Source organism: Mytilus galloprovincialis, chromosome 6 (assembly GCF_965363235.1).
Source record: "Mytilus galloprovincialis chromosome 6, xbMytGall1.hap1.1, whole genome shotgun sequence".
Taxonomy (NCBI): domain Eukaryota; kingdom Metazoa; phylum Mollusca; class Bivalvia; order Mytilida; family Mytilidae; genus Mytilus; species Mytilus galloprovincialis.
Genome location: NC_134843.1, coordinates 46244552 through 46271915, shown reverse-complemented (window position 1 = coordinate 46271915; position 27364 = coordinate 46244552). Strand labels below are relative to the sequence as shown.

The window sequence follows — 27364 nt, the reverse complement described above, 5'->3', positions numbered from 1 at the left end:
TGTTCTATTTTTACTCGTACCGTATCGTCATTTAAAAAATTCGTTTGGTATGCTTCGAGATCTTGGTTTACTAGGAAGTTTTTGAATATCGGAGTAAGACGCTTGCGGTGTTTTATCTTGTTGATTAGCCGATTCTCTCTTGAAAGAAACTGTAAGTACCGAATGGTCAGGTATTTGGTTCATGTCTTGTAATTCTAATGCGTTGGTAATATCAGACATGCTTTTAACATCAAAGTCAGTGCAAATATGAATGTTTTTATGGGTTGTTATTATGAAGTCGACCACTGATATACCTCGTTTTGATATACACGTCAAATCTTGTTTTCTTCCATTGAGCGTGCATAAATTACAATCGACTAGGAAATTTATTAAATCACCATTCGCATTTGAACTATAATCAATCACGTCTCTTGGTGTTACATCATCAACTCCTTCAATAAAATCTGAAATGGCTGAGCATCTCGAGTTGAAATCACCTACTATAAACATTTGTTCAATGTTCTGATACATATATACCTGATTAGTAAGATCTGCATAAAACTGTTCTGTGTCGTTTGAGCAGCTTGAGCCTTTTTTTACACATACACAAAAAGTTTCCTGTTCATTATTGAAATTTAGCCAAAGAATGCCTTCGACGCTTTTATCTAAAATTTTAACTTTATATTGATCTTCAATACTACTTTTAACAAATATTCCAACTCCACCCGAGCCACGCTTTGCTTTATGATGCTTAGTCTGTTTGTTGTGTCTATAGAATGTATAACCGTCTATATCGAATTTGTTGTTTCCAACTAAAAAAGAGTCACACACACAGAATATATCAAAGTTCAGTTGTTCTAAAACACAATGTCTAAATTTATAATTTTCACTGTCAGTGTTGTGACAACCCGCTAATATTCCATACACCAAGCATTAGTTCCTAGTATCTTTTGTATGGGTTATGATTTCTTTGGAAGTTTTTACTAGCTTTCCTTGCAAAACTTTGTAGTTGTTCATTTTTAGCTTACCTGGCCCATCATTATGCGTCCATCGTCCGTCGTCGTTAACTTTTACAAAAATCTTCTCCTCTGAAACTACTGGGCCAAATTAAACCAAACTTGGCCACAATCATCATTGGGGTATTTAGTTTAAAAAATTTGTCCGGTGACCCTGCATTCCAACCAAGATGGCCGCCATGGCTAAAATAGAACATAAGGGTAAAATGCAGTTTTTGGCTTATAACTCAAAATCAAAGCATTAAGAGCAAATCTGACAATGGGTGAAATTGTTTATCAGGTCAAGATCTATCTGTCATGAAATTTTCAGATGAATCGGACAACCCGTTGTTGGGTTTGCCCCTGAATCGGTAATTTTAAGGAAATTTTGCTGTTTTTGGTTATTATCTTGAATATTATCATAGATAGAGATAAACTGTAAACAGCAATAATGTTCAGCAAAGTAAGATTTACAAATAAGTCAAACATGACCGAAATGGTCAATTGACCCCCTAAGGAGTTATTGTCCTTTATATTCAATTTTTAACAATTTTCATAAAATTTGTAAATTTTTATTAACATTTTCCACTGAAACTACTGGGCCAAGTTCATTACAGATAGAGATAATTGTAAGCAGCAAGACTGTTTAGTAAAGTAAGATGTACAAACACATCACCATCACCAAAACACAATTTTGTCATGAATCCATAAGCTTCCTTTGTTTAATATTCACATAGACCAAGGTGAGCGACACAGGCTCTTTAGAGCCTCTAGTTTTCCAAAACTATTGTTTTGTCCTTTTTGAAATTTAATCTTGTCACTACTACACCTGGTTTTGTTTTGTTTCCACTTTTACATCTCTTAGCTTAAGTCTATCCGAGTCTTATCATGGAAATTACATTGTTTTTAAACAATTATTGGTGGGTGTTTCATTTTTATCATTGGGTAACATTTTAATTATCAAATTTTTCCCTCTATCAATGGTATCTAAGTTTTTTGATTTTAACACAGATGCGTACGTTTTTTCCACAGAGTTAAGTTTGTTTTTCATAGTGTCAAGTTCAGTTCTAATTTCGCTCTTAATGTTGTCTATTTTAATATCGAATTTCCAGTCCATCACCGAAACTAATTTCTCAGTCATCTTTACTTCAAGTCTATTTTCTAAATCTGTCATTTGTTGGGATAGTGTAGAGACCGCGGACTTCAATTCTAGCGAAAGTCCAATGACAAGTGATTTAATGTCAAGGTCATTGAGTGATTCGTGATTTATGTTAGGGCGGTTGTTTTCGATATCGATACAAGTAACAATTTCTCTGTTTTGTATTTTCATACTCAATTTTCTCGAAATTAGAGTCAATATCAGATAGCTCAGATATATTACGCTTTCTTGATTTGTTGTACTTTTAAGCAGAGTGTTAGTATGTTCTGTATGCACAATAGCTTCAACTTCAACGTTTTCCATAACTAAATATTTTTGGGATACGATTGCTTTTAAGCAATCTGTAGACTTTTACCGTTGACTCAGGGCTCATTCCCTCACGTCAACCGTTTTATTCTAAACATTCAGCAACATCTCAGATTCTTATGATTGTCTTGCTTTAAAAGGTAAAAACAAGCAAAAGGATTGAACATAAACAACTTTCCTGTAATGTTCTTCTCATAATCTTCATGTTTGATTTTTCCCTTGACTTATATGCGTGTTTTTAACAACACGGAAAATCAGAATTAAGCAGTATTTATATTTAGTGTTTTTATAAATTTAGAAACACGTCAGAGGGAATTCCCCAGTTTTGATAAATGCGAGAGTTCTTTGAATTCCGATAATTCTATTTCTGTCATATAAGAACTGAAGTGGAGTTTTCTATATTTTACCGTTATGAAACTGATACTGTACTCTCATAAAGAAATTGAGACTCATTCATCATATCATAATTTAAATAAACGTTCTTGTTCCAAATCGCAAGTCGCGGGTTTGTTTATGTATTAATGCGCATGCGTATAGTTTTCTTGATTTCAAGGGGTAACAGATTGAGTGGTTGTTCTGGATTCCCCGCTTATTAATTAATTTGAAACTCATTGGATTCTTTCTATGTCTGCTATTGAGGGTTTAATATTGTTGTTGCATAATTTAAAATCATATGCATCATTTAAATTAAAATCAATGAAGTTTTACCTATAACACCCCTTTAGCCGAAATGGAGTCTTCCATATTATCGTTTCGAGTTGTCTCCCTTTCAGAAGTATTTTCCCGTCAAGAAAAAATTAACTCGTTAGATGTCGATAAACGTCGTATTATATTAAGAACGATCTGAATTTAAACAGAGGAGTGTGTACGGAAGGATTCATGCCAACTGACCCAAAGGAAATTAATAATTAAAGAGTTAAAAATGGGGTACCTCCTAGAATTAACGGTGATAAGATACGAAGTGAATAGTCCGAGATTACTGGGTACAAGTCAAATCGGCACCTGGTTAAATCGGCATCTAGTCAAATCGGCACCTATTTAAAAGTCAATTCGGCATCCAATAATATTTGATATAATATATGGGACTGGGAAATGGGGTTCCTCCTAGAATTAACGGTGATAAGATACGAAGTGATTAGTCCGAAGATTACTGTGTACAAGTGAAATCGGCATCCATAGAAAAAGTCAAATCGGCACCTGGTTAATTCGGCATCTAGTCAAATCGGCACCTATTTAAAATTCAATTCGGCATCCAATAATACTTGATATAATATATGGGACTGGGACTATTTAAGTTTGTAATTTAAGTATACTAGCATAAAAGACCCCCACGGTCCCAGCTTGTTTGGCAAATCAGCCGTCGGACATCAGAGTAATCTCGAACTATGAAGTGAAATACCTTCTCTCTCTCTCTCAGTGACTGCTGTGGAAAGTAAACTTGGAATTGATAGCACACAAATAAAACACAATAAGTACATTGCTCGTACACTTGTATCCGGGATTTGCTATTTTTAAAGTTGAGTGACTATTCAGATTTATATTTATACCTTTGCATGTGCAGTTGAATTAGTTTTGAAAATAATACTATCCAGCTGTACCAGGCCTTGCGGTCATAAAACTTTCGAGTCAGTTTTTTTGTACTCATACTCGAAAATCAACCAATGAAATTGCTTGATTTCTTGTTTCGAGCATGATTTTTGTGCTCCAAGCACTGAGCAAAGTTTTATGCCTTCAAGGCCATAGTCCAAATAATTATGACGTATTGGAAGGCTATTATAATTTTTTTTCTTTGAAGCCTTACTTCGACGTCGAAGTAAGGCGTCAAAAAAAATAAATATAATAGCTTTTCAAGACGTCATAATTATTTGGACTATCAAGGCCAGGGCTGCCAAAAAATGCGTGAGACTCACGCATGTTCATGCTTTTTTGCAGCAGTATCCTTGGATCATTTTTTTCCTCTTTGATCTTTTCTATTTTGGCCAAATCTCACGAATTTGCTTAATGAAAAATTGGCAGAACTGCTATACATGTGTCAATGAAAACTATATGGCAATCGTATCCCTCAGAGCATTCTGCTCTTTGATTGTGTTATATTTCCAGAAACTTGTCTCCAATTACAATTTCAGTTCGTGTTCACAAAATGTATAGCTCGTTCGTTTAACAAAAGAATAATTGCATATATTGTCTGTTTTGTGTCTTATGTACCTACTTTATAATTGTCTTTTGCTGATAATTGACAAGTTAACACATATACATGCATCCAATATGCAAAATATCAATTTTCTTCACAGTGATTTAACGTACTAGTTGTTGACTAACATGTAGGGTGCGCTCGTATCGTTACATTTGGAAGACATGTTTTTCAACAGATTGTCGGCATTCCAATGGGAACCAATTGTCCCCTCGTTTTGTTAGCTTGTTTCTTTATTATTTTGAGGCTGACTTCATACAGGAACTTCTTAGGATGAAAACTAAGAAGTTTGCCATATCCTTGGACTGTATTTTCTGCTATAAAGATGATGTTCTTTTCCTAAATAATTCAAAATTTGGTGACTATGTTGAAAGCATCTATCCCATTGAACTAGAGATAAAGGAGACAGTTAAGTCTGGCTCATGTCTTGACTTACATCTAGAAATTGACAATGAAGTTGGGTTGAAAACAAAACTTTATGAAAAACGAGATGATTTCAGCTTCCCAATTGTGAACTTTCAATTTCTATGTAGCAACATTCCTTCAGCTCCTGCATACGGGGAGTATATTATTTCCCAATTGATACGATATTCCCGCTCTTGTATTTCCTATTATGATGATTTCATTGAAAGAAGCTTTTAAACCAAGAGTTCCAAATGTTGAATATGAAATCATCCCTTCGTAAAGTTTCAGGACACCATCACGAGTTTGTTGACCTTTATGGAATAACCGTTTCAAAGATGATATTAGATATGTTTCTTATGTCGTAACTACATTACCCTTCCCTTTTCATGAATATGACCTACCGAATAAAACTATTTATCGGGTTTGTAATAACATGAGCAACATGACAGGTGCCCAATGTGGAGCAGGATCTGCTTACCCTTCTGGAGAACTTGAGATCACCTCCAGTTTTTGGTGGGGTTTGTGTTGCTTAGTCTTAGTTTTCCATCATTATCCTATCAAACAATAATCTCAGATAACCTTGATTCTTCATGACACTATGGTCGCAATATATCATAAAAATGAGTAGTCTATGTACAGAAACAATTTTTAATAGAGCCTTCATATGCAGCAGATAATAATTATATATTGTTTCATGCACTTATCTTACAGCCTGACATTAGTAAATATGCATCAGAGATATTGCCATTGGTATTCCAGTACTTGGGAAGAGCTACTAATGAAATAGATAAAAACCCAAAAGGCCTGGTCAAAAGTTATTATGCTTTGGAAATGTTTTGTGAAAACTTAGGTAAGAATATTTTATTGTAAAATTTATCATATAAGATAATGTCATCACACTATTTCCATTTTCATGGTCAAATGTCATCTTCTCTCCTGATTTTTTTCTTTTTTCTTTTACTGAAATCAGTGGACACAGAAGGTTAAAGGTATTATATTTAGGCATAAATAAACAATAATGGATAAATGAATACCAATCCAACACTGTAATTAGATCATTGAATATATTTTTATTGATATTAATACTGATTTTGTTATCAGCAAACTTAATATTATTGTTATATACATATACACACATTCATGTATCTACAAAATGCATTGCACAAGGTCATGTTTTTCTTTGACTCTTTATGACCTCTTTACACTAAATTCATTGGATGTTGGATGTGTACTGATTGATAATTTAGTCTGAGACGCATGATTTTGTTCATTAGTTGTAAGTGGCTTTGAACTAGCTATCAGTAACTGCGAGTACTCTAAGATCTGTACTTGTGGTTTTTATACGACCGCAAAAATTGAAAATTTTTTGGTCGTATATTGGTATCACGTTGGCGTCGTCGTCGTCGTCGTCCGAATACTTTTAGTTTTCACACTCTAACTTTAGTAAAAGTGAATGGAAATCTATGAAATTTTGACACAAGGTTTATGACCACAAAAGGAAGGTTGGGATTGATTTTGGGAGTTTTAGTTCAAATAGTTTTGGAATTACGGGCCAAATAAGGGCCCAAATAAGCATTATTCTTGGTTTTCGCACAATAACTTTAGTATAAGTAAATAGAAATCAACGAAATTTATACACAAGGTTTATGACCACAAAAGGAAGATTGGGATTGATTTTGGGAGTTGAGGTCTGAACAGTTTAGGAATTAGGGGCCAAAAAGAGGCCCAAGTAAGCATTATTCTTAGTTTTTGCACCATAACTTTAGTATAAGTTAATAGAAATCAACGAAATTTATACACAAGGTTTATGACCACTAAAGGAAGGTTTGGTTTGATTTTGGGAGTTTTGGTCCCAACAGTTTAGGAATAAGGGGCCCAAAGGGTCCAAAATTAAACTTTGTTTGATTTCATCAAAAATGGAATAATTGGGGTTCTTTGATATGACGAATCTAACTGTGTATGTAGATTCTTTTTTTTTTGGTCCCGAAAAAATATCTGAATTCGTGGATTACCATCTTAGACCACATGTTAGAACAATGCCATCTTACATTCAAGATACAACAGATTATTAAAGAAAATGGATCCATTAAATCCCTTACCAAACAACACAATTTTGGTATCGATGGATGTGTCTTCTTTATACACAAATATTCCCAAAAATGAAGGAAGAGTCGCTTGTGAACAAGTATGGAACAATCGTAAGGATAAACATCCCCTAACAGACTGTCTGGTTCAGTTGCTGAGACTAGTGCTGGAAAACAACAATTTTGTATTCAGCGACCAGCACTACTTGCAGGTTGACGGTACCAGTCAGACTTGGGGTAATTGTAATCATTAATCAGCTGTAATTGATTACAATTTTTCAAGTAATCATTGTAATCATTAATCAGCCAAAAATCTGATTATATGTAATTTAATTTAATGAATTACTTTTCAAAATACCCTGTAATCCTGATTACTTTTTGATTACATTCTGATTACAATGAAAAAGAATCTAAAAATGTGCTGATGGTCAATAAATGAACTTTTTTGTTATTCATAATTAATAAATTTTTAACATGTTAAAATAGTTTTGTTTACTTTAAGCATGTTAATTGATTTGTATACTTTGTCAGTAAAAAGCAAACGGTTACAGAATTGAAAAAGTCATCATTAGCCTAAGTATTGTACATATATTCACAATTTAAAGATGTACATATATATTTGATTATGACTATTACATTCAAAATTTCTTTAACCCCTGAATTATAATCTCTTGTTAATATTGTGATTTTTGTCAACTTTCAATTGACAGGTAGCAGACCAATTAAGGTTTGTTTTTATTGCAATTACCAGTTGTGTTACCTGTAGGGCAATAGATAAAATAAAAGATAAATCATATTTGTGAAAAATTATCTAATTAGCCCAAACTAAATCTAAAGTTGTACAAATATGGGCCCACAAATATATTGTTTAAATTTAACAAATTTTGGTATGTATTTGGACAAGTTAAACGCAATGATTTTAAGTACTTATATTTTGTTTAAAAATTTTACATAGTTTTTAACTGGTCACTTTATTTCATCAATATTTTAACTTGAAATACATAAAAAGTCTGGAAGAGATCAGAAAACAAACACCAAACTCTTTTATAATAAACCTTTATTAAATTGAAGTCAAAATAATTCAGAAATCAATAATGATAAAGTGTAATGAGTCATAGCCAGTGACACAATGTTTTAAGGTATAGATGAAGTTTGAAGTTATTATTTTATACCGTATATTAAATAAAATCCCTTCTCAAATTAAAGGTTTATTCACTCAACTCATTCAAAATGTTGTTTTTTTTAAATTTAAATTCATTGTAATCAGATGTAATCATGATTACTTTGCCAAAGTAATCATTAATTTAATCAGATACTTTTAGAAATGATGTAATCATTAATTTAATTTAATCGTACAAATGACAAAGTAATTTAATTTAATCAATTACATTGAAAGTAATCGGAGCCATCTCTGGAGTAGGGGAACCAAAATGGCACCTTCTTTTGCCAACATTTTCATGCGGAGTCTCGAAGAACGCATCCTTTCGAATGTACCATACAAACCCTTGTCTTGGCTCTGTTATATTGATGACATTGACATCAAATGGAACGAAACTGCAGAACGTCTGCAAGAATTTTTCGATTTCTGTAACAACTTTCATCAATCGATAAAGTTCACATCTGAAGTTTCAAATGAGAAAATTACGTTTCTCGACACCACCATAACTTTAGAAAACGGAGTCATGACAATCGACCTTCACACCAAAAAACTGATAAACACCAATTTCTGTCTCCGAAGAGTTGTCAACCGAAACACTTCTCCCGGAGCATTCCGTACAGCCAAGCCATCAGGTTCAAACGGATTTGTTCATTGGAATCAAAATTAAACCATCGTTTGGGGCAACTCAGACAGCAACTTAAATCAAGAGGTTATAAGAACAAAAATATTTCAGAAGCTTTCGGTAAAGCAAAAGAAAAAGACCGAACAAACCTACTTGAATACAAAGAAAAGACGGCCCAGACAAATAAAATCCCGTTTGTTGTTAGCTTTCATGCTGACCTGACAAATCTTTCATCAATTGTCCACAAACACTAGCGTCTTATTGAAAATGATCCTTCCTTAAAAGAGATTTTTCCATCACCTCCCGTTATGGCTTACCTCAGACCCCAAAACCTCAAAGATATTCTAGTAACATCCAAAGTATCTAAACAGGAGATATCAACAATCGGAGGTTATAAACCATGCAGAAGGGGCAATTGTAAGTGCTGCAAAGTCGCCAACATCGAAACCCAATTCGTCAGCACAGTCACAAAGACAAAATACAACATATTTATAACATCAAATTGCAATACGCAAAATTGCATTTATGTTCTTACGTGTGGAACTTGCAAATACCAATATGTTGGTGAAACAGAATCACCATTTGTTATGATATTGTAAGTATTGCATTTATTTATGTTGGCCTGATTTGTGTTGTGTGGCCTGATAGTTGTTTACAGAATAATTTTAGAACTGTGCAGTTTAGAAATCACTGGAACAATTACAGAATGATTGGAACTTTCCAGAATGATCCTAATAAAAGATGCGTTGTATAAACTTCTACATTTTACTAGAAACTTCTGTTGCAACTTTCTAGGATGTTCCATTATAGACTGTTCTAGAATCTTCAATGACAACTATATATATACAGATGCTAAAGTTAAAGACTCACTCTTGGACTTGGACTTAGACCTAGACTTAGACATCGATAGACATTAATATTCATAGCATTTGGATTGACACTTTTATTCTACAAACAACATCATACTGGATTGTGACCGTAATATTCAGATTGGATTCCGAAAGATATCCGGATACAGATAAAGATAAAAGATTGGACTCATATTTTGACAGTTAAGTTGACAGTAATATTTGTGTAATACTTCTTGTAAACTTTTGTATAATAAATATTGTTCAATTTTATTATTGATTTGTGTCTTTTGTTGGCCACAATTTAAAGGCGATTTCTGGCCGTAACACATTTAACATCCGACTAAATAACCATCGGTCATTTTATACAAAAAAAAAAAAGAAACTGCCCAATTACAAGACACCTTTTAAGAGCAGGACATGATTTTGAAAACGTCACATTTCAAATCATTGAGAAAAATCAAAATTGGGATACACAAGGAAGACAAAAGAGAGAGAGATTTTGGATGCACCAGTTACGAACTCTTGAAACTGATGGACTCAATGAGAGAGACGAAAAAAGATTTAAAAGCAAATCAAAACCTTAATTATCTTGAAATCATACAAATTAATTTATAGAAATTCATACAATTAATCGAACATCTATAAATGTGTTAAACTTTTATTCCAACTTTATGTAGTTGTAGCTACAAACATATTTTATGCAACATCAATAAATATGTTACACATTCCCTCAAATCTTGTATAGATTAAGCTACAAAAATATTTGTTTGTCATGCATTCAATTTCACCTTGAGAGATGCACACGCCTGATGAAGCTAATTTGATTAGCGAAATATTGCGTATTTCTATTTAAAATCTAATAGAACTTTTTAATGTATTAATTAGCGTGTGTAAGTTATATTCTTAGACATTTATATATATGTATATATATATAATTACTAAACAATCATTTATTTAGCAAGTGACATTTTTTCAAAAAGATAATTCACCCACCTAGAATGAATGGACATTCTTAGATTTTGCACTAAATGAAATAAAATGTTCTTGTTTGCTATTTTTTATATGACCACAAAAATTATAAAAATTTCGGTCATATATTGGTATCATCCTCGTAGTCATTAGTGTCGTCCGAAGACAGATAATTTTAGGATAATAACTTAAGTATAAGTGAATAGAAATCAAAATTTTTTTAACACAGGTTTATAACCACTAAAGGAAGGTTTGGAATGATTTTGGGGGTTTTGGTCCCAACAGTTTAGGAATTTGTGGCCAAAAAGGAGCACAAATAAGCATTTTTTTTGGTTTTCACACTTAAACTTTAGTATTAGTAAATAGATATCAATGAAATTTAAACACAAGGTTTATGACCACAAAATGAAGGTTAGGATGGATTTTGGGAGTTTTGGTCCCAGGAGTTTAGGAATTAGGGGCCAAAAAGGTCAAAAATTAAACTTTGTTTTCATCAAAAATTGAGTTATTAGGGTTCTTTGATATGCCAATTCTAACCGTGTATTAAGTTTCTTAATTTTTGGTCCCGTTTTCAAATTGGTCTACATTAAGGTCCAATGAGTCCAAAATTATACTTTGATTTTTACAAAAATTGAATTCTTGGGGTTCTTTGATCTGATGAATCTAAACATGTACTTATATTTTTGATATTTGGGCCCCTTTATCAAATTGGTCCACATTGAGTTATAAAGGGTCCAAATTTGAACTTTATTTGGTTTCATCAAAAATTGAATTCTTGGGGTTCTTTGATATGCTGAATCTAACCATGTATTAAGATTTTGGATATTGGACCATAATAGGTAAATGTCCAATTTATTTTTTTACGTTTTTAGACCTCATTCATCCTGTGTCAACTATTTAATCACAATCCAAATTCAGAGCTGTATCAAGTTTGAATGTTGTGTTCATACTTGCCCCAACTGTTCAGGGTTCGACCTCTATGGTCGTATCACGCTGCGCTCTGCGGAGCATCTCGTGTTTTTTTTTTTCTTAAAATCATGAACCTACATAATTTCAAATCAAATGAAAATATCAATGTTAATTAACATATGAGCTATTTTCATCCCTTTATTTCCTAGACATATCATAGTTCAACAAAACCTGTTGATTTGTGCATTAGGACTGTGTTATGTCTGTCAATTTAATAATAGACATAATAGAATTAAACAAAAAGCAAAGAATACACTTTCCACTACTAAATGATCTAGGACTTCTTTTTATTGATTGCACTTTTTATTAACCAGATTTATGAATCAAAATTCTTTTATTCATTTGTGGATCTATGGTGGGCAGATGGCTGCCAAAGAGTGTCAGTGCATTTTTGGGTTCGTATAATGGTATGATGTCGTCGTCTGCGTCGTCAGCGTCGTCTGCGTCGTCGTCGTCCGAAGACACTTTTGTTTTCGGATAACTTTAGTTGAAGTGAATAGATCTTAATGACATTTTTTCAAAAGGTTCAATACCACAAAAGAAAGGTTGAGATTTATTTTGGGGATGATGGTCTGAACCGTTTAGGAATTAGGGGCCCAAAAGGGGCCAAAACAAGCATTTTTTCTAGTTTCAGGATAGTGACTTGTTTACCAGTATTTCAATTGCTCTGAAAGTATACTGTAATGTTTAAAATCACAAGTAAAACGTTTGGATTCATTTAAGGGGTTATGGGGCCAAAGTTTAAAGCTTGTGTGTAATTGCATGGATCTCTCTGAAATTGTACCACAATGTACCATATAACAAAGGGGAGGCTGAGATTAAGTTTGGGTTAATTGCTCAAAATATGTAGGAATTAAGGGCCAAAAAAGGGCCAAAAAGAAGCATGTTTCTAGTTTCCAAACAATCATGACAATAACTTGTGTTTAAGTGTATGGATCTCTCTGAAATCGTACTACAAGGTTCAATATTACAAAGGAAAGCATGGGATTGAGTTTAAGGGTTATTTCTCCAAAGGGGGGGGGTTTCAATAATTTTGGGGGGGGGGGATCTCAGTTTACCATTTTTTTAAGGGATTTTTTTTTTTTTCAACATTTTTCAAATTTCATTCAATAAGAAATATTAAATTGCACAGTATTGTGCAGTAGATGTGTTAGATCTTGAACCACATTAATTTTGTGGCAAAAACCTATATTATGTCAAAAATTTTATCACAATCAAAATTCAGACAGTATCAAGCTTGAATATTGTGACCAAATTTGCCCCAACTGTTCAGGGTTCGACCACTGGGGTCGTATAAAGCTGCGACCTGCGGAGCACCTGGTTAAATTTTAATATATTGTTTCTGATGACATAATGAAGGTCAAGTTCCTTGACAATTTACACTTTCACCGTTCAGTTATTATAGCTGTTAACGTGACCCTGCTGTAACTCATTAACTGTTTAAATCAAGCTTGTCAAATTTAAATATGGTGTGACTGATGCTAAAGTAGAGGTCAAGTTTGATATTAATGATTATCTCATTTAACTTAAGATCCGTCTCTGAACAGTGTATCCAAGTTTTTCAGTGTTTAGACAGAAAACATATTACAGTCATTTATTAATTAACATTGGTTTTCAAAGCTTACAGGAAAAAGATCCTTGTGATATTGATAAATGCCAGGACAAAAATAAATGTTAAAAAATCGAGTTTGCTGTCAATCTGACAGCCTCTTGTTGAGGTTATTTGTAAACATAGTTTAGCCTCCAACCAATCTGTTTGGTGAACAGTTTTAACAATTGGATTGATATAAAAGTAATAAAAATGTTCCAAATGTATAAAAGCATAAAAATGTTTCAAATAAAAAATCATTGTAGGAAATGGAATAGAGCCATATTTACAACCATTGATGGAACATTTGCTTGAAGTACTGAAGATTCCTACAACCTCTGTTAAGCAGAAACAGTTAGCTATCAGTGCTATAGGTGCTACAGGTAAATTAATTAATTACACTAACTGTTTTGTTTGACTGGAGGACACATTGCAATACATCACTGTAGAGCAGCTGACCAAATAAGAAGTCAGAAAGTTCAGTAGTTTTTGACAAAAGTGTTGCGAAAGTATTTGTTAGACAAAACAGACTAACAACTGTCTCCAATCTTAATTGACTAGGATTGCCAATTCTTCTGTCAAAGGTCATTATAACCAGGTTCTCTGTAGACACTCTGGCATCATTTACAAATAAAATTTGGTTTCCAAGAAAAGGCAAATAGTTTAATAGAGGTGTTAAACACAAAAAATCAATCAATCAATAAGAAGAGATTTTACTGAAGATGACAATATTTAAGCCTAATATTCTGTGGAAATATGGCAGAAAATTGTCTCAGTGGCACATCTTCTTGTTTATATAAACTTGGAAATCAGGTGTATAGCAACCTGATGAAAATCATACTTCTGCACAATTTGACCTATAAGAAGTTCATCAGCCTATATATAGAAATCTTTAATCTTTGATAAGAAACATTTTAACCTTTCCTTGGGACTGTCTGCATTGCTTATTTCTTACCCTACACTCTGCACTCTCTCCTCAGTAAACCTGTCACCTATACTTTTGAATTCCTTTAGCTAATACTGTGTTTTATCATTAAATAGGAAAAGAAAGACAATCCATAATATTCTTGAGTGAATGTTGAAACATATACAATTATGGGATATTTGAATTTGATAATGTTCTTTTATAATATAAGGTTTCTTAGATACATTGTGGTACCACAGTTCATAAGCAAAGTACTGAAGCACTGAACATCGGAGGACCGCAAGTTCTTGTGGATGGTCAAATGCACTTGTCTCAGAAAAAAATCACATCTCTATACCTGAAACTGAGGTTAATATACAGAGATATCTTTTTTTCTGAGACAAGTTCGTGCGTGGAGGATGAATAAATTCAACCTCAATGTAGTAAAAAATTAATTTTATTGTAAGTAAAAGGATTTTTGGCAGTAAATTTGAGTTCTCTTGTTAATCTTATCATCACAGTGGGTAACCCCTTATCAATATCGTAATATGAAACTGGGAACTTTCCATAGCCACTGTCTATGTATTATGCAATTCTTAATCAAATGCAGTCAAGGTCAACATGGTCATCTCATGATCATGGTATATACTAGTCGCAATTGGCTAATTATAATTAGAGTGACCAATCAGGAAACCGCACATGATAGCACCATTGCATGTGAGGGGACGCTTGGTCTTTTACGATTTCATTTTGAAAGCTGCTAGACGCCATTTTGTGATTTCAAGAGAAAAAACCAATTCTGTTAACCCACCCTCCCACACCTTTAAAATATTGTTTTAGCACATGTTTATGTTTTGGGTTTATTTGTTGTTGTTTTTGGGGAAGACGGCTTCAAGCCGTCAATCCCAAATGGGGTTGACCAGAGTGACATTCCCTCACATCATTCATTTTGTTTTTATAGTGTGGAAAACCCCCAACAAATCTTACTAAGAATGATGAGATGGGGAGACACAAATGAATAAATTGACTTTAAACACTTTTTTACACATTTCCCTTCTGTTTCTCTCGAAATTATCGTATATCGAGCTCTCCTTTACACTATTTACGTTTCTTTTACAATGCGGAAAAATCAGTATGACGAGATATTCTAAATATATCCAACCTACATTATATTTTATAGTGACGTCATTGTTGGAATGCCACACTACGCATAAGCAGGGATATCTTTCACTGGTTATTTAAATCATTCTCAAAGATTGTGCACTTATTAAAAAATAGTATTTGTTGAATTTAAACATAATGATGTTTGCTGTAGATGATTTAAACATCAACATGCAATACTTTAATTTGTAGGTCAACAACTTTCAAAGTAAACAGGAAGTCCGAGGGGCTACATGAGATCGTGGAGAGAAACGATCTTTTCCATTTTTTTCTGTAAAACTCTGTTTTGAGAATCTTCCTCCAATTCAGGAGCACCCCAATTTATGAGCTAATTATCCACTAAAATAAACACTTAAAATTGACATTTAGTATATGATAAGTAGTCTTTCATTAAAACTAAATTTTGCGTACCAACACAATCATTGTAATAGTTACAAAAAATTACAAATGTTGCATTTTGTAGTTTAAACCTATTTATTCATGAAATTTTACAAATATTTCAAAATGTAGGATTTGGAAACAAGCTTCACACAGTTTACATCAATCATATTGTTATTTTTATTAGTACCTGTATCCCTGTGATGAGAGATATAACTGGGAACTTTATCAATGGAAATTTAAAACTGAAAAGAATAAAAGATACCCCCTCCTCCAACCCCCACCCCAAAAAAATGAAATAGAAACAAGGGCCGTCTTTCCCCTCAGAGCTATTCAGCTCTTTGATTTTTTTTCTTATTGTGTAACATATTGTATTCTTTATACTGGCGGTTTTTATTCGCCACCTTTGCTAATTTTTTGTCATTTATTCAGATTTGGATTTATTGCATAAATTGCATATTTGATTATATAATACAGAATATTATGATTTTATGGTATGTTTGAATAAATGACCTTTTTAGCAAATAGTTATTTACTTCACTGCAAATGAACTCAAACTCCTTGGAAGTTAAGGTATGGTTTTTAGCTCACATGGCCCGAAGGGCCAAGTGAGCTTATGCCATCACTTGGCGTCCGTCGTCGTCCGTCGTCTGTCGTTGTCTGTCGTCGTAAACTATTTCAAGAATCTTCTCCTCTGAAACTACTAGGCCAAATACTTCCAAACTTTAACTGAATGTTCCTTAGGGTATTTAGTTTATAAATTGTATCCGAAGTTTTGATCTATCAACAAAACTGGTCGCCATTGCTAAAAATAGAACATAGGGGTCAAATGCAGTTTTTGGCTTATAACTCAAAAACCGAAGCATTTAGAGCAAATCTGATATGGGGTAAAATTGATTATCAGGTCAAGATCTATCTGCCCTAAAATTTTCAGATGAATCGGACAACCCGTTGTTGGGTTGCTGCCCCTGAATTGGAAATTTTAGGTAAAGATAAACTGTAAAAAGCAAAAATGTTCAGCAAAGTAAGACCTAAAAATAAGTCAACATGACTGAAATGGTCAGTTGACCCCTTTAGGAGTTATTGCCCTTTATAGTCAATTTTTAACCATTTTTCATAAATCTTATTGTACAAAAATCTTCTCCTCTGAAACTACTGGGCCAAATTGAACTTAACTTGGCCACAATCATCATTGGGGTATGTAGTTTGAAAATTGTGTCCGATGACCTGGCCAACCAACCAAAATGGCCGCTGTTACTTAAAATAGAACATAGGGGTCAAATGCAGTTTTTGGCATATATCTCAAAAACTAATGCATTTAAAGCAAATCTGACATGGGGTAAAAATGTTCATTGGGTGAAGATCTATCAGCCCTGAAATTTTCAGATGAATCCGACAACCCATTGTTGGGTTGCTGCCACTTAATTGGTAATTTTAAGGAAATTTTGCAGTTTTTGGTCATTGTCTTGAATATTATTATAGATCATGTAGATAAAGATAAACTGTAAACAGCAAAAATGATCAGCAAAGTAAGATCTACAAATAAGTTAATATGACCAAAATTGTCAATTGACCCCTTAAGGGGTTATTGTCCTTTAATGACAATTTTTCACAATTTGTTCATCATATTTGCTAACTTTAAAAAATCTTCTCCTCTAAAACTTCTATTCAACCAAACTTCATTTGAATGATGTATAAAATAAAGTTTGTGTTTTATTTTCTATTTCGTTAAAAAAAACATGGCCGAAGGCATTGTTTACCAGGTGAGCGATTCAGGCTCTTGAGAGCCTCTTGTTAATAAGACCGAAACTTGGTATTATGCCTGTCTGTTATTTTCGGAGGTTGGATTTGCCCCCTTATAGTTTACTTGACTGTACTTCCTTTCCCTATGTTTGGTATGAAAATTTAGGTGTCAAAAATTATATTCTAGTGATACAAATCAGTATACACTGGTTTGTTGTTATATTATTATATTAAGATAACAGTACATGTATATATAATTTTCATTCATTCTATTCTACTATTCTAATAGTAGTGCAGTGTAAATGCATGGTGGATACTCTTCTGTACAAATTCGATTTTTCTAACAGATTGGACTTGAGTAGGCATTCTTCTCTTCCCGCAAAACCAATCTTCCATGCAGAGCAAGGACTGATAACTCTGCATGGGGGAATGCCACAAATCATTCTTGGGTTATTCCTTCGCATGCGTTAACACAATTTTTTGGTACGTGTGCATAGCTCATCAATGATTATAACTGAAATACATATATCTAACGACAAAATATTTTCATGTATTAATTTTTGTTCTAAACAAAAATATTTTTATCAATATTCATTGAAGATATGTATTTATAACAAACGATAAGGAATTTTATTTTGCACTCTTAATGTTTGCATATTTATCATGTTTATAGATCGGTTACAAACCCAACACGAAAATTACCTAATTGAAATCTAGGCGACAGCAATACATCAGAATGCCCTCACGTTCTAACAATGTCAAAATTCAGTACAGTTTTCTTTTTTATGTAAATAATATAATTAAATAATTAGTTTTAAATAGATAAACAAGATAAAATGATCATAGTTATCAAAGTATTTTCCCTTAAATTGGACTGCTGTTACAATAGCTTATAAGATAAATCAAATAAATCAGATTAAATATGAATATTTATGAGAAAAAAAAAATAACAGTTTGATCAATGATGTTATTCACGACTTTCAACACAGACAGTTTAATACCATTCAATTTAATTCATGAAATACATATTAGTCCAGTCAATCTAGCATAAATTTGACCCTAACCCGAAAGTAATTGCAACAGAAGATTTTTAAGTTTTAATCTTTAGCATTATACCCAAATATACACAGAAAAAAGTCCCATAAAATCTAACTAGAGGAAGACTAAAAAAAATCACTATTTAAAATTCCTATGGAAATTTGCTTTGAAAAGGGAGATAACTCTTGCAAAAAAGGCAGAAATATCAATAAAAATTGATACAAAATTATAACTTTACCACTTCTATTCATCAGAATGTATTGATTCTTGCTTTTTTAGCATTCTTAAGGGTATAACAAACAACTCTAAAGGTGTTTTCATATCTTTTATCAAGCTATAATCTAGATTTCTTAATTAATAAGCAACCAAGATGGCCACCATGGCTAAAAATAGAACATAGGGGGTAAAATGTAGATTTTGGCCTATAACTCTAAAACAAAGCATTTAGAACAAATCTGACTGAATTAAATTGTTAATCAAGTCAAGATCTATCTGCCCATAAATTTTCAGACGAATCAGACAACTGGTTGTTGGATTGCTGCCCCTTAATTGGTCATTTTTAAGGAAATTTTACCGTTTTTATACGACCGCAAAATTTGAAAAATTTTTCGTCGTATATTGCTATCACGTTGGCGTCGTCGTCGTCGTCGTCGTCATCGTCGTCGTCCGAATACTTTTTCGCACTCTAACTTTAGTAAAAGTGAATGGAAATCTATGAAATTTTAACACAAGGTTTATGATCACAAAAGGAAGGTTGCTATTGATTTTGGGAGTTTTGGTCCCAACATTTTAGGAATTAGGGGCCAAAAAGGGCCCAAATAAGCATTTTCTTGGTTTTCGCACTATAACTTTAGTTTAAGTTAATAGAAATCTATGAAATTTTGACACAAGGTTTATGACCACAAAAGAACGGTTGGGATTGATTTTGGGAGTTTTGGTTTCAACAGTTTAGGAATTAGGGGCCAAAAAAGGGCCCAAATAAGCATTATTCTTGGTTTTTGCACAATAACTTTAGTTTAAGTAAATAGAAATCAATGAAATTTAAACACAATGTTAATGACTACAAAAGGAAGGTTGGTATTGATTTTGGGAGTTTAGGTCCCAACAGTTTAGGAATTAGGGGCCAAAAAGGGACCCAAATAAGCATTTTTCTTGGTTTTCGCACCATAACGTTAGTATAAGTAAATAGAAATCTATGAAATTTAAACACAAGGTTTATGACCATAAAAGGAAGGTTGGTATTGATTTTGGGAGTTTTGGTCCCAACAGAATAAGGGGCCCAAAGGGTCCAAAATTAAACTTTGTTTGATTTCATCCAAATTGAATAATTGGGGTTCTTTGATATGCCGAATCTAACTGTCATGACTGTGTATGTAGATTCTTAACTTTTGGTCCCGTTTTCAAATTGGTCTACATTAAGGTCCAAAGGGTCCAAAATTAAACTTAGTTTGATTTTGACAAAAAATGAATCAGTTAGGTTCATTGATATGCTGAATCTAAAAATGTACTTAGATTCTTGATTATTGGCCCAGTTTTCAAGTTGGTCCAAATCGGGGTCCAAAATTAAACTTTGTTTGATTTCATCAAAAATTGAATAAATGGGGTTCTTTGATATACCAAATCTAATTGTGTATGTAGATTCTTCATTTTTGGTCCTGTTTTCAAATTGGTCTACACTAAAGTCCAAAGGGTCCAAAATTAAACTTAGTCTGATTTTAACAAAAATTGAAATCTTGGGGTTCTTTGATATGCTGAATCCAAAAATGTACTTAGATTTTTTATTATGGGCCCAGTTTTCAAGTTGGTCCAAATCAGGATCTAAAATTATTATATTAAGTATTGTGCAATAGCAAGTCTTTTCAATTGCACAGTATTGCGCAATGGCAAGAAATATCTAATTGCACAATATTGTGAAATAGCAATTTTTTTTTTAATTAGAGTTATCTTTCTTTGTCCAGAATAGTAAGCAAGAAATATCTAATTGCAAAATATTGTGCAATAGCAAGATTTTTTTTTAATTGGAGTTATCTTTCTTTGTCCAGAATCAACTTAAATCTTTGTTATACACAATATACAATGTATATTCACTTTTTACTACCAACTGATAAATTAAAATAATCTTTACCATTCAGTGATAACAAGCAGTTTTTTTTACATCTTAATATTTTATGATGTATTTAAATGAGTAGTTATTTTTGCAAACTCCATTAGAAATTTTAATTGAGATTAGTTTTGGAATAAGGGAAAGGGGGATGTGATTAAAAAAATTGGGTTCAATTTTTCTCATTTGAAATTTCATAAATAAAAAAGAAAATTTCTTCAAACATTTTTTTGAGAGGAATAATATTCAACAGCATAGTGAATTGCTCTAAGAGAAAACAAAAATTTTAAGTTCATTAAACACATTCATTCTGTGTCAGAAACCTATGCTGTGTCAACTATTTAATCACAATCCAAATTTAGAGCTGAATCCAGCTTGAATGTTGTGTCCATACTTGCCCCAACCGTTCAGGGTTCAACCTCTGCGGTCGTATAAAGCTACGCCCTGGGGAGCATCTGGTTGGTTATTATCTTGAATATTTTTATAAATAGAGATAAACTGTAAACAGTAATAATGTTCAGCAAAGTAAGATCTACAAATAAGTCAACATGATCAAAATGGTCAGTTGACCCCTTAAGAAGTTATTGCCCTTTATAGTCAATTTTTAACAATTTTCATAAATTTTTGTTAATTTTTACAAACTATTTACCTCTGTTACTAAAGGGCCAAGTTAATTATAGATAGAGATAATTGTTAGTAGCAAGAACGTTCAGTAAAGTAAAAACTTCAAACACATCACCATTACCAAAACACAATTTTGTCATGAATCCATCTGTGTCCTTTGTTTTATATGTACCAAGACCAGGGTGAGCTACACCGGCTCTTTAGAGCCTTTAGTTTTCAACTCACCTGGCCCAAAGGGCCAAGTGAGCTTTTCCCATCACTTGGCGTCCGACGTCGTCGTCATCCTGCGTCCGTCGTCATTAACTTTTACAAAAATCTTCTCCTCTGAAACTACCAGACCAAATTTTACCAAACTTGCCCACAATCATCATTTGGGTATCTAGATTATAAAATGTATCCGGTAACCCGGTCAACCAACTAAGATGGCCGCCATTGCTAAAAAAAGAACATAGGTGTAAATTGCGGTTTTTGGCTTATAACTCAAAAACCAAAGCATTTAGAGCAAATCTGACTGGGGTTAAATTGTTCATCTGTTCAAGATCTATCTGCCCTGATATTTTCAGATGAATCGGACAACCCGTTGTTGGGTTGCTGCCCCTGAATTGGTAATTTTATGGAAATTTTACTGTTTTGGTTTATCTTGAATATTATCATAGATAGAGATAAACTGTAAACAGCAAAAATGTTCAGCAAAGTAAGATTTACAAGTAAGTCAACATGACCGAAATGGCCAGTTGACCCCTTTAGTAGTTATTGCCCTTTATAGTAAATTTTCAACAGTTTTTCGTAAATCTTAGTAATCTTTTACAAAAATCTTCTCCACTGAAACTACTGGGCCAGATTAATTCAAACTTGGCCACAATCATCATTGGGGTATCTAGTTTAAAAAATTTGTCCGGTGACCCGGTCATCCAACCAAGATGGCCGCCACGGCTAAAAATAGAACATAGGGGTAAAATGCAGTTTTTGGCTTATAACTCAAAAACCAAAGCATTTAGAGCAAATCTGACATGGGTAAAATTGTTTATCAGGTGAAGATCTATCTACCCTGTAATTTTCAGATGAATCGACCAACCCGTTGTTGGGTTGCTGCCCCTAAATTAGTAATTTTTAAGGAAATGTTGCGGTTTTTATTGGTTATTATCTTGATTACTATTATAGATAGAGATCACCTGTAAACAGCAATAATGTTCAGAAAAGTAAGATTTACAAATAAGGCAACATGACTGAAATGGTCAATTGACCCCCTAAGGAGTTATTGTCCTTTATAGTATATTTTTAACAATTTTCATAAAATTTGTAAATTTTTACTAATATTTTCCACTGAAACTACTGGGCCAAGTTCATTATAGATAGAGATAATTGTAGGCAGCAAGACTATCAGTAAAGTAAGATGTACAAACACATCACCATCACCAAAACACAATTTTGTCATGAATCTATCTGCTTCTTTTGTTTAATATTCACATAAACCAAGGTGAGCGACACAGCCTCTTTAGAGCCTCTAGTTTTTGTTTTAATTTTTATCAAATTGCAACTATGAAAATGATGTAACTGTTGTATTTTTTGTAGCTAATGCAGCAAAAACATTATTGAAACCATACTTTCATGAAATTATAGAACTGTTTAAGGTATACTTAACTGCTGGTGATGAGGAAAGTGTAAGGAAATTGCAGATACAAGTGTTAGGTGAGTTCAATTAACATCTGTATTTCATTTGCCATAATTTATTCACATGTTATTTTCAGGAGACTTTAAAAGTATAATTCGAAATTTGCCAATAATTTTAGCGTAATTAGAAATTTGCCAATAACTTAAGTATAAGTAAGTATAATTCTTTGAAATTTAAACACAATGTTTGAAACCACAAAAGGGAAGGTTTTGATTTATTTTGGGTGTTATGGTCCCTTTGGTTTAGGAATAAGGGGTACAAAAGTGTTCCAAATAAGCATTTTACTAGTGTCCAGACAATAACTTGTGGAACAGTGTATATAATTGCCTGGAATTGTATTACACAAGTTTCCACACCACAAACGGATGGTTAGGAATGGAGTTGTGGAGTTTCTCATTTCAGATTTCAGAAATTAAAAAAAAAAAATCTTCAAATATTTGTGTTGAGGCGATTAATATTCAACAGCATATTATAGTTTATTGCTCAAAAGCAAAAACAAAAATTTGTTAAGTTTATTAAACCACATTCATTCTGTGTCAAAAACCTATGCTATGTCAACTTTTTAATCACAATCCAAATTCAGAGCTATATCAAGCTTGAATGTAGTGTCTATGATTGCTCCAACTGTTAAGGGTTCGACCTTTGCAGTCATATAAAGCTGCGCCCTGTGGAGCATCTGGTTTATCTTTAATTTCAAATAAGTATTACAATGAATCATAGCTAATACATTGATAGGATAAATGAGCCTTTTTGTTGAAAATTTACTGATGACGTCACAAACAGTACTAATTTTTATTTTCCAAGGAAAATCAATGAAAATTGGTAAATTTTTCATTATTGGACAGGAAACATACAGCACATACCTCGACAAAAAAGATCTTTGAACACAATATTTGTAATTACATTTTACATGTTAAACTTGAATATTTAGTTCTTTGACGCCTGCGCTCTATTTTTCCTTGTCCTAAATGTGTTTGAAATCCCACCAATTTTGTTAGATATCGTCAAAATCTCTTATTTTGACCTAATTTGGATGTAGAATGTTTTTAGAATAAAAATTTGACACAAATTGTTTACTTTCTCACATGTTTTTAAGACAATTTAAAACATATTTTATCTTGTACCATTCAATTTTAAAATTGGGATCAAATATGGCCCTTACCGAACTAAATTACTTCGTTCAGATGAACAGAACAACCAAATATACAACTGCATAAAATTTTTTGGGTTCGTATAATGCTATGATGTTGTCCTACACATTTGGTTTCTGGACAATAACTATAGTTTAAGTTAATTGATCTCGATGAAATTTTACAAAAAAGTGCAATATTTTAGAAGGGAGGTTGGGATAGATTTTGGGGGTTATGGCTCAAACCATCTAGGAATTAGGAGCAAAAAAAGGTGAAAACAAGGGTTTTTTCTGGTTAAAGGACAATTGAGACCATTTAAAATCAGTGTAAGGGAGGTTATTCAAATCAATTTAATGAACAATGTTTGATTACCTCCCTTACACTGCTTGTAAATTGTGTTTTAAGAAATGATGATTGTCTTGAGTTGATTAGCTGTCAATTTATTTTTAGCAGTTACTATTAATATTAATTTTAGTCATGACTATGTATGTTATTTTATATTTTTAAACTTTCATGATGCATTTAAATCGTTTATTATTGTTGCCAACTCCATAAGAAATTTGAATTGAAATACTGACCATATCTTTTGGAATAAGGGAAGGGGGAGATGAACAAATCTGGAGGGGGGACAATTTTTCTCTTTTCAGATTTTAGAAATTAAAAGAAAATTTCTTTTTTTGGGTGGTTAATATTCAACATCATAGTGTATTGCACAAAAGCAATAAAACGTGGTATTTATTTTTTGTTTTATGGGAGGGTTCAAATCGCAACAGAATAATGTATTGCACAAAAGCAAAAAATTCAATATAAAACCGCAGTCCCACTAGGCCACGATCGCCCTACGATCTTTAAAAAAAATGTATATTTCGATGATCGCAGTACGATCGTGTAGATCGCAGTAAGGTCGTATAACGGTCGTGGTGAGGTCTTCAAGATCCTTATGAGCATGGCCAACTTTGAACATGTTCAAAACAATCGTGGTGCAGGTGTAGCGAAATCAGGTCGTAGTGAGAGCACAGTAAGATCGTAATAAGATCGCAAAGGTCGCTGTACAATCGTAGCGAGAGTGTAGCGAAAGCGTGATTCTATTCGAAGATATTGTGCTACGATCTCACAGCGACGTTATTACGACCTCACCACAACCATCACATTCTCACCGCGACCCAACTACGCTTCCACTATGACTATACCACGCCGTTCACGACTATAGTACGATTCTAGCACGCTATTGCCGTCCTCATCACGCTCTGCTTACGACCTGACTACGTTCATACTGCGACCATCATTTTCATTGTCATTTTCACACTTAATATATAACTTCTCTCCAGGATTTGTTTATCTATATGTAATTAGGACTTCTTGTCCATTTTCTCTAACGGCTCAATCATGCTTCTCTTTTAATATAGATTTTATCGTTAGTTTTCCCGTTTGAATGGTTTTACACTAGTAATTTTTGGGGCCCTTTATAGCTAGCTATTCGGTGTGAGTAAAGGCTCTGTGTTGAAGGCCATACCTTGGCCTATAATGGTTTACTTTTATAAATTGTTACTTGGATGGATAGTTGTCTTATTGGCAATCAAACCATATCTTCCTTTATCTATTGACACATCTGGTGTTTAGGTTGGATTGGTCGGTCCGACAACTCTGCTTGATCAGAATTCGTTACTTTCAGAGCTCCCTCTGCTTCTACATCAACCCTTACCACCACGCCCACGTGTTCTAGTAGATTTTGGTGGCATGACTGTATTGTTTCCGAGAAATTTTCGTATTAATCAGAAATAGAAGGATTGGATATGATCTGTATAGATACAGATTAACTGTAAAGTAGTATATATATTGAAAAGCAAAATTTTTTATTGGTGAATAATGTAAACAAAACATTACAGGTGAGTGATTCAGGCTTGAGAGCCACTTGTTTTTATACGACTGCTTATACGACTGCAAAACATTTTTGCGTTGTATAATGGTATGGTGTTGTCGATGTCTGAGTCGGCCTAAAGGGGCCCAAATAAGTATTTTTCTTGGTTTTTGCACAATAACTTTAGTGTATTCAGAATTTTAATATTTTGTCAAGTTTTCTAAATTGGTCTACATTAAGGTCCAAAGGGTCCAAAATTAAGTTAAGTTTGGTTTTATCAAAAATTGAATTGTTGGGGTTCTTTGATATGCTGGATCTAACCATGTGTATTTAGATTTTTGATATTTAGGACCAGTTATCAAATTGGTCTAAAGGGTTCAAAATTGAATTTTATTAGATTTCTTAAAAAATTGAATTCTTTGGGTTCTTTGATATGCTGAATCTTACCATGTATTTTGATTTTGGATATTGGACCATAATAGGTAAGTTTCCTATTTAAAAGTTTTATAGTTTTTTTCACGACCGCAAAATTTTTAGTTACTAGTGTAAAAAATTTTGCGGTCGTATATTGGTATGACGTTGGCGTCGTAACTATAATTTTAGTATAAGTGAATAGAAATCTATGAAATTTAAACACAAGGGTTATGACCACAAAAGGAAGGTTGGGATTGATTTTTGAAGTTTTGGTCCCAACAGTCAAGAATTAGGGTCCAAAAAAGGGTCTAATAAGCATTTTTGTTGGTTTTTGCACAATAACTCTAGTATAAGAAAATAGAAATCTATGAAATTTTAACACAAGGTTTATGACCACAAAAGAAAGGTTGGGATTGATTTTGGAAGTTTTGGTACCAACAGTTTAGGAATTGGGGGCTAAAAAAGGGCCAAAATAAGCATTTTACTTGGTTTTCGCACAATAACTGTAGTATAGGTAAATAGAAATCTATGAAATTTAAACACAAGGTTTATGACCACAAAAGGAAGGTTGGGATTGATTTTGGAAGGTTTGGTTTCAACAGTTAAGGAATTGGGGGGCCAAAAGGGTCCAAAATTAAACTTCGTTTCATTTCATTAAAAATTGAACTATGTTTTTTTTTGATATACCGAATCTAACTGTGTATTTAGATTGTTAATTTTTGGTCCCGTTTTCAAATTGGTCTACATTAAGTTCCAAAGGATCCAAAATTAAACTTAGTTTGATTTTAACAAAAAATGAATTCTTGGGGTTCTTTGATATGTTGAATCTAAACATGTACTTAGTTTTTAGCTCACCTGGCCCGAAGTCATCACTTGGAGTCCGTCGTCTATCGTCCGTCGTCGCCGTCGTTAACATTTGAACTTCTCCTACAGAGCCATTGAATGCAATGAAACCAAACATGGCATGAATGTTCCTTATGAGGTGCTGACCAAGTGTTGTTACTTTGTAGCCGATCCATCATCCAAGATGACCGCCAGCAGGGGACTAAGTTTAACAAAGGACC

At 33.0% G+C, this 27364-nt stretch overlaps 1 protein-coding gene across 7 annotated transcripts in view; it reads left to right on the top strand.

Annotated features, from left to right (window-relative positions):
- The window catches only part of LOC143079718 (importin-4-like), a 343997-nt gene that overhangs the window by 213601 nt on the left and 103032 nt on the right, over nt 1-27364 (top strand). For all 7 annotated transcript variants that reach the window (XM_076255254.1, XM_076255258.1, XM_076255257.1 and 4 more), the window contains 3 exons: nt 5747-5885; nt 13544-13660; nt 22799-22915. In XM_076255254.1, the coding sequence (XP_076111369.1) occupies nt 5747-5885; nt 13544-13660; nt 22799-22915 (373 nt within the window). The remainder of the gene's footprint in view (nt 1-5746; nt 5886-13543; nt 13661-22798; nt 22916-27364) is intronic.